The sequence below is a fragment of the Gekko japonicus genome, unplaced genomic scaffold (assembly GCF_001447785.1).
Source record: "Gekko japonicus isolate JY-2015 unplaced genomic scaffold, Gekko_japonicus_V1.1 scaffold2029, whole genome shotgun sequence".
In the NCBI taxonomy this organism is placed as follows: Eukaryota; Metazoa; Chordata; class Lepidosauria; order Squamata; family Gekkonidae; genus Gekko; species Gekko japonicus.
The window spans coordinates 36165-45304 of NW_015167596.1; the positions used below are offsets into that span (position 1 = coordinate 36165).

General features: G+C 50.8%; 1 protein-coding gene across 1 annotated transcript in view; it reads left to right on the forward strand.

Moving 5' to 3' along the window:
• Positions 1 to 9140, forward strand: part of RALGDS (ral guanine nucleotide dissociation stimulator) — a 45237-nt gene that overhangs the window by 6261 nt on the left and 29836 nt on the right. The window contains exon 2 of the mRNA XM_015413977.1: positions 3732 to 3842. Coding sequence (XP_015269463.1) covers positions 3732 to 3842 — 111 coding nt within the window. The remainder of the gene's footprint in view (positions 1 to 3731; positions 3843 to 9140) is intronic.

Here is a 9140-nt window from a genome sequence, read left to right on the forward strand (position 1 = left end):
CCGGCAGGAAATGACCCCTGGTTCCAAGCATATCTGCACCGCCATATGGACTAGAAACTTGACTGACTTTGAAGGAAGGGAAACTAAGGATCTTGCAGTGCAGATTTTTTGGGGGTTTTTTGGCCAGGCCGCTGTCTTGTATGTCTACACTGTGTGTGCGTGTGTGAGAGAAAGACAGGGAATGAATGTTGAGGAAAGTGTAAACAGACGTGGCTAAAGATATCCTGAAATGAAAAAGACTTGGCCTGTGAGAGAACACCTAAATAGGTGTTCACTGCCCTTTTTTCCTTCTGCATGGGTAGGGCTGCCCAGCTCTTGGTGGGGAAGCGCCACAGAGTCCCCCTTCCAAAGCGGCCATTTTGTCCAGGTGAACTGGTCTCTGCCGCCTGGGGATCCGTTGTAAATGCAGAAGCTCTCCGGCGCCTGGAGGCTGGCAGTCCTGTGCCTGGAATTCCAGACCCCAGGATCCCTGGGAGGATTCCCATCCAGGCCCTGAGTCCAATGTTCCCTTTAAGCTGTGGAGTCTTGTGAGCAAAACTTCTAGTTTGTGAGCGACTGGCATTAAAGTTGTGAGTGAGCATTTGGCTACTGCATAAATTAGTTTGCTCTGGAGCCATCCCTTCCTGAGCTGAGGCAAAAATGTGTGAGCCGGAGGCTAAAAAACTGAGAGCTAACTCACACTAACTCAGCTTAGAGGGAACGGCTGGCTAGCTTCTCTGAGGTGGCTGTGCCTTAGGGCTACCAGCCTCCAGGAGCAGCCTGGAGATTCCCTGGAATCCCAAATGACCTCTATCCTACAGGGGTCATCTCCCCTTTAGAAAATGGCAGCTTTGGCAGGCAGACAAACTTCGGCGTCACAACCTTGCTGAACTCCCCTCCCCAGGAATTTCCCAAACCGGAGGTGTCAACCCTGTTTGCCCCCCCCTCCCAAGCTTATCTTGCAGCTATATTTGATGGCACAAGAGGCGCCTCGCCAGGCAGCTGAAAGTGGCAGGCGTTCTCTGTAAGAGAATATCCTCTGGGCTCCCCACTGATCTTGGTGAATATCGACTCCCTCCAGTACCAGAGGTAGGTAAAGGTCAAGGTTCCCTTGCTCGAAAGCCAGCCGAGTCCGACTCTAGGGATGCAGTGCTCATCTCCGTTTCAAAGCCGAAGAGCCAGCGCTGTCCGAAGACGTTTCCGTGGTCATGTGGCCGGCATGACTAAACACCAAGGCGCACGGAACGCTGTTACCTTCCCACCGAAGTGGTCCCTATTTATCTACTTGCAATTTCTTGCTTTCGAACTGCTAGGTTGGCAGGAGCTGGAACTAGAGACAGGAGCTCACCCCGTCTTGCGGCACCCGGGCGAACTGCTGAACTACCGACCTTCCACAGCCTGCAGTTCAGCATCTTAACCACTTGAGCCACCGCAGCTCCTACCAGAGGTAGAATGCCTCTTTAAATCAGCCGCGGGGGAGCACAGGAGGGCAGGATGCTGTTTGAATCTTCCTGTTTGTGGGTTTCCCTGGCCTGGATGGCCCAGGCTGGCCCGATCTTGTCAGGTCTCAGAAGCTAAGCAGGGTTGGCCTTGGTTAGCACTTGGATGAGAGGCCACCAAGGGAGTCCGGGGTTGCTACGCAGAGGCAGGCGATGGCAAACCACCGCTGAACGTCTCTTGCCTTGGAAATCCCTACAGGGGCAAACCTTTGCTGAGGTGCAAATCTTGATGAGCGTCAACGCTGGTTGGCCACTCTGTGAACAGAATGCCGGACCAATTGGGCCCTTGGTCTGATCCAGCACGACTCTTCTTCACTCAGATATTTAAGCCGACTCAGTTTTCGGGGGGAGACCGTCTGTATACCTCCCCAGTAAAGAAATAAAGTAAACTCCTCGAGATCTGCTGAGGGGCAAACCTTGATGAGAGTCAGCTCTGGTGCGAGCCGAAGTTTGAAAAAGGCTCCATTTCCTCAAGTAGGCAAAACTTACCCAGGCCGGGGACCAGAAAAACGGGGGCAATCCCCTATAATTTTGGGACAGTTGCGTTGCGTGGCAGTGAGGTTTGAATCCACGACACACAGCCTCAGGAAGGCAGTCGGTTTGGCAGTAGCGTGCTCACACGGAAAGATAGTTTGAGAGTAGCCCTGTCGGCCTCTACGGTGTTGGGCTCGAATCCGTGCGGGAAGTTTATTCAGACCGCATTCTGGAACACGTGAAGCCACGACGGGGTTCTTCAGAGTGTCCCACGCAGCCCCGATTGTCGTCTTCCACATTCCACCCCCCCACCCCCGGACAACGAGAGCACAATTACTTCCTCCTCAGTGACAACCGCCTGTGGGAAATAGGTTACTGGAATCTGGGATCCGGCCCAGAAGAGCCTGGCAGCTGCCCAGCGGGTTGGGCCAGGCCTGTTTGTTTGGCACATGCTTGAAAAACACCCCCCCCCCTCGCCCGATCAGGTGTGCGTTTATCCTCTTTGGAGCACTTAAAGGTGAATGCCTGACCTGGGTTAGATAAATAAAAGAAAGAAAGGTTCCTGGGGCTGCTGGGGAAGCCAGGGTGGCGGGGCCCCCCCACAGGTGTGTAGGCTTGCCAGCATCCCAGTGGGGGCCTGGAAACCTCTTATCTCCAGACTACAGAGATCAGTTCTCCTGAAGAAAATGGCTGCTTCGGAGGGTGGATTCTAAGAACATAAGAGAAGCCATGCTGGATCTGGCCAATGGCCCATCTAGCCCAACACTGGGTGCGTTCAGACGGGGCGTTTTCAGCCGGCATAAACTGCACCGGTTCCAACCGGTGCAGTTTATGCCGGCTAAAACGCGATCACACTTACCTCCTGTCTGCGGAGCCCATCGCTGTATGCCCGTTTACACACAGCGGTCGTCGTCGGTTTGTTGGGTTTTTTTTTTAACTTAGTTTGCGCATGCGCATAGGCAGCCATCCACCGAATGGCGATCTTCGCGCATGCGCAAAACACCCCGTCCAGAAAAGCATGCCCTGAAGAGAGGACTCACCTTTAAAGTTTAAAGAGCAAACTGGCCTCCCTGACTCCTCTAAAACGTTAAACTAAGGACCTTTTCTCTCTTCTTTAAACAAACGCCAGGGCGAAGCTTCGCCCAAGCGCATATCGCCGACTTAAAAAAAAAAGACGGGCGAAAATCGGAAGCCTTGGGCTTCCGAACGGAAGTGGCTCTACAACGATGGAGAGCAATCAGATGGGGGGGGGTAAAGCGATTACAATAGTTGCACTCAGGATACCACCACTTGGGGACCTAGTGGCAGAATACAACAGTGTAAAGCTCTTTGCAACGGTTAGGGACAGAAGGCAGATGTTCGCCGTGTGAACGCCGGTAAGTACACTGATTCCAACCGGCACCTATACCGTTGTAAATGCCCCGTCTGAATGCACCCTCTGAGTCACGCGGTAGCCAAAGCCCAGGTGCCATCAGGAGGACTGCCAGTAGGGACTCTATGGCATCATGCTCCCCAAATCCTGCCCTCCTCACGCTACCCCCAAATCTCCTGGAATTTCCCAACCTGGAGTAGGCAGGCCTAAGTTGTGGATTCCTGACCATGACACAGTTTTTGTTCTTGGTCCTCGATGGGCTAGATGTCAGCTGTTGGCCCAGAGAGGGCTGTATGCAGCGGGCGAAAGTTGGAGTTTGCCATTCCTTTGAGGGGAAGCTGTGAAGCTGACAGGAAAATACAGACTTATTCATTTCCCCCCCCCCTTTTCTCTTGTCTCCTTTCCAGAGCTCCACCCAGGAGATCGGAGAAGAGATAGAAGATGGCGTAATCTATAGCATTTCTCTCAAGAAAGTCCAGCTCCATCACACCGCCAACAAGGGCCAGCGATGGCTGGGGGTAAGTGATAACACGTCAGGCTGTTAAAATCCTCACTTCAGTCACAGACGTGCCAGGTGTTTCCAGGTGAGGCAGGCTCTCTCAGCTCCCTTCCTTTGCAATACGAGGACGAAAACCTTGGCCTACTTTACAAGGCTGCTGTTAGTGAGATGAAATTGGACGCTTTGAATGCTTGAAGTGTGCCAGTGTGAAGGCTTCAGTGTGATTATTATCATGAGTGTTGGATCTGTTTGAAGTTAGTACTTGTGTGGGGAGATTGAATGAATATATTTTCACAGGGGAGCTAGGATTGGCTGTAGTCTGTCTGATAGTTGTACACAGTCTAATCCAGAGGTGGGGGTGGATTGTGGCCCCTGTCCGGCCCGCCAGAACTTTTCATCCGGCCTTCAAGCGGCTGAGCGATTTGCCGGGATCACCTGCCTGCCAATTTGCAGCATTGGCTGGTGAGGTCGCGGTGGTCCTGAAAACTGTTAAGCTGCTCAAAAGCTGTGTGCCACTGGTGGGTAGCAGAGTAGGGATTGGGACACCACTGGTTATGGCTCTTCGAGTTGCATCTGTGTTTGCATTTATTTATTTATCTCACGCTTTTCTCCCCAGCTGGGATCATCATTCATCTTCCTCTTCCTCCTCCATTTTCTCACCAGTTTGGTGTTGTGGTTAGGAGTGGTGGACTTTAATCTGGGAGAACCGGGTTTGATTTCCGCACTCCTCCACGTGCAGCTGCTGGTGTGACCTTGGGTCAAAACCCTCCAAAGGAAGTTTAGAAAACTTTATAGAGAGGCAAAAGTTTAAAACATAAGTAATTATAGACAAAAGGAGTGTTTATTTCAAAGACATATAAAAACCTCGTAGGGGCCCAAGTAAGGCCTCGTAAAATGTTAAAAGTGACAAATGCACAATAAAGAACTGTGTATGACCTGACATGTTTTGACTCACAAGAGCCTTCTTCAGAGGTCAAATAGTACAAAGTATAAAATACACCAAGCGGCAAAGTCCCTGTAACACGTGAAAGGCAATAAACAATTAATAGTATAGGACCAAAAATGGAATGTTCCAGTATGGAATTGAATGACACACCAAAAGATGATTTCTATTTGGGGCCACAAATATATCTGGCCTTGTGTCAGATGTAGTTGTATATACTGGAAATAATATCAGTACCAATCTGTACCTTCCAGTTTAGGTCCTAAGAGTGCAAGTAAAATTGCTTTATCAGGGACAATGTAACATCAGTATGTCACCTTGGGTCAGTCATAAGGTCTTTCAGAGCTATTCTCTCAAGAGCAGTCCTCGAAAGAGTTCTCTCAGCCCCACCTACCTCACTGGAATGTCTGTTGTGGGGAGGGGAAGGGAAAGGAGTTTGTAAGCCGCTGTGAGACACCTTTGGGTAGTGAAGGGCAGGGTATAAACCCATCTCTTCTTCTCTCCTTCCTCACAACAACTCTGTGATGTAGGCCAGGTTAAGAGTTTGTGATGGGTCCAAGCTTCACCCAACGGGCTTCCAGGGTAGAAGTGGGGATTCGAACCCAGGTCGCCCAGGGTCCTAGCCCGCTACTCTGGTCACTGCACCACACTGTATGCCACCAGTGCTAGTGCCACTGGAAACAGGATTTAAAAGACAGGCAAAAAGAATGTTGAGTTTGTGCAGCCTGTGTAAAAGGCTATAAGCAAAACACGTTTTGGTTTAGGGCTTTAATCTGTATATTTTTGTTTACTCCCACTGATTGTGGAGAAGGGCTTGGAGCAGCTCGGCGCCTGTGCGCCCCCCTCCCTTGGAATTTCCTGTGGCCTTAATGGTCACTGCAGCCACTGCCCACGCAGGTGGAACCAGCCTCATGGCAGGGGTCCCCAACCTTCTTGGGAATTCTGATACAGGTCAGTAGGCACCACCACCAAATGGCTGCTGTAGGATGCGGAGTCTCCTAGAAAATGGCTGCCACAGGAGACCGTGCCGAGTCCAGGGTTCCCTCTAAGCTGAGTTAGTGTGAAATCGCTCACAGTTTTTTAGCCTCCGGCTCACACATTTTTGCCTTCACTCAGGAAGGAGGGCTCCAGAGCAAACTAGTTCCTGCAGTAGCCAAATCGCTCGCTCACAGTTTTGATGCCGGTAGCTCACAAAGTAGAATGTTTGCTCACAAGACTCCACAGCTTAGAGGGAACATTGGTGCCGACCACACAATGTGAGAGAGTGAAGTCACGCATCACTCTAGTAGCATTTCTACGGCATTTCAGGCAGAAGCTGTGCTTAACGGGATGCCTTTAATGATACCTTGGGCTGTGGTGGCTGCCGCTGCTGAAGCCACTTTTAAAAAGTCTACACAGTCAATCAGATTTCCAGTAGCTGTTCAGAAGGTCCACCTGGCAACGCCTGCTCTCTAAAGACACTTGGCGGGCACCAGGCGAGGTGCCAGTGGTCACCGTCACATCCCGGGCACCACGTTGGGGACCTCTGTGGTCATAAAGTGCCCATAAAGCACCTACAGGCCAGAAACGGGAGGGAACCACAAATTTCGCCCCTTGATTTTAATTAATGCGAGAGTTGGACTATAAGGAAGGCCGAGCGCCGAAGAATAGATTCTTTTGAACTATGGTGCTGGAGAAGACTCTTGAGAGTCCCTTGGACTGCAAGAAGAACAAATCAGTCAATCCTCAAAGAAATCAACCCTGACTGTTCCCTGGAAGACCAGATAATGAAACTGAAGCTCAAATACTTTGGCCACCCAATGAGAAGGGAGCCCTCCCTGGAGAAGACCCTGATGCTGGGAAAGATTGAAGGTCAAAGAAGACGGGGACGGCAAAGGATGAGAGGGTTAGACAGTGTCATCGATGCAACGAACATGAAATTGAGCCAACTTCAGAGGACGGCGGAAGACAGGAGGGCCTGGTGGGAGCTGGTCCATGGGGTCGCAAAGAGTCGGACTCGACTGTGCGACTGAGCAACAAAACAAAATGTTCTGATGGTGGTTTTTATGGTTTTCTTGTTTTTAAATCTGTCTTATCACCTATTGCTCCACATTTGTGGGGATGAGGCGATTAAAACAGAGGCCATTAAATAAATAATAAGGGCTACAAACTTGCTCCCCCCTCTGCACCCCAGACATAAAGTTAAAGATGAGATTTTTCAGTATGCTGAGTTTGGTGGCTGAACGCAGTTAGCCCCAAAGATTAGCGGCTGTTGATGCTCTTTGCCCTGAAGAGAGAGAGCACCCGGCCAGTCCTCCTGAGTGTTTGGCCTCTCCCCGGCCAGAGAATGGAGGGTTTGGCATTTCTAAGACAGCCAGAGTGAGCACCTGAGCAGAATGCCCTACATGCCCAGTTTAAAGCACCCTTTGGGAAAACGGCCCAAGGTGGAAGGCGAAGGGATGAACGGCTGTTGGGATTTGCTAGAGCAACCAAAGCGTCTGTACATCCTTTCTGAAGGAACTGACAGCTTCGCTTGGTGTTGTTTTGGCTGTCTTTACAACAATCCTGTAAAGTAGGCCAGTGTTATTCCTGCCAGGGTAAGGCTGGGGGTGACCTGTTTGTGGCCACTGGGAGAATTTAGGCCAGATTCCAGCTGGTGACTTCTGGTTTCCACAGAACAATTTCATCACCACTTAAGTACCCTGGCTCTGCTCAGGTCATCTGATTCAGGCGTGCGTCTGTGTATTCATTGCACTTCATTTATGCCCCACCTTTCTCCCCAGTGGGGAACCAAAGCATCGTGCATTGTTCTCCTCCCATCTGGTTTATGCTCACATCAACGCTGTGAGGTAGGTTTAGGCCGAAGAAGAAGGAGTTGTATTTTTATACCCAGCTTTTCTCCACCCTAAGGAGTCTCAGAGTGGCTTACAATCGCCTTCCCTGCCTCTCCCCACAAGAGGCACCCTGTGAGGCAGGTGGGGCTAAGTGAGTTCTGGCAGAGCTGTGACTGACCCAAGGTCACTCGGCGACCTTCATGTGGAGGAATGGGGAATCCAACTCAGTTCTCCAGATTAGAGCCTATCCCTCTTAACCACTACCTCACACTGGCTCTCAGTTTGGTGCAGTGGTTAAGTGCACGGACTCTAATCTGGGAGAACCGGGTTTGATTCCCCACTCCTCCACTTGGGCAAGCCATAGTTCTGATAAGAGCTGTCCTTGAAAAAGAGCAGTTTCTGTCAGAGCTCTCTCAGCCCCACCTGCCTCACAGGGTGTCTGTTGTGGGGAGGGGAAGGGAAAGGAGATTGTAAGCCGCTCAGAGACTCCTTTGGACAGTGAAGGGCCATGGGGTATGAATCCAATCTCCTCCTTTTCTTCTTCAAGAGTAAATTTTTATACCCTGCTTTTCTCTACCCTAAGGATTCTCAAAGTGGCTTACAATCAGTGTTCCCTCTTAAGCTGAGTTAGCGTGAGCCAGCTCACAGTTTCTTAGCCTCCAGCTTGCACATTTTTGTCTTAGCTCAGGAAGGATGGCTCCAGAGCAAACTAATCTGTGCAGTAGCCAAATTGACCGCTCACAACTTTAATGGCAGTAGTTCGCAAAGTAGAATTTCTCCTCACCAGACTCCACGGCTTAGAGGGAACGTGACTTACAATCGCCTTCCCTGCCTCTCCCCACAACGGGCACCCTGTGGGGCTGGAAGAATCCAGAGAGAACTGTGACAGGTCCAAGGTCACCCACCAGGCACACAGAGGCAAAACTAAGGTGGGGCTAAGTATGTTCTGGGAGAGCTGTGACTCGCCCAAGGTCACTCGGTGGCCTTCATGTGGAAGAATCAAACTCAGTTCCCGAAATTAGAGCCTATCTCTCTTAACCACTACCCCACACTGGCTCTCAAGAGTAAATTTTTATACCCCGCTTTTCTCTACCCTACGGAGTCTCAGAGCGGCTTACAATCGCCTTCCCTTTCTCTCCCCACAGCAGGCACCTTGTGATGTAGATGGGTTGAGAGAGTTCTGGAAGAACTTGTGACTGACCCAAGGTCACCCAGCAGGCTGCATGTGGAGGAGTGGGGAGTCAAGCCTGGCTCTTCAGATCAGAGTCCACTGCTCTTAACAATGACACCCAAGCTGGTGCTGAGAGTATCTGATGGGCCCAAAGTCTCCCGAAAGCTTTCATGGCAGAATGGGGATTCAACGTTGGGCGTCCCAGACCCTAGGCTGCAATCACACACATTCAGTAATCCACTTTCTTTCAATCCACATTCCAAATGGATTGTGTGTGTGTGAACTGGCAAAACCCAGTTTGAAAGTGCATTGAAGATGGATTGAAAGTGGATTATTTGGTGCAGGTGTGTCAAACATACGGCCCGGGGGCCGGATGAGGGCCCCTATCAG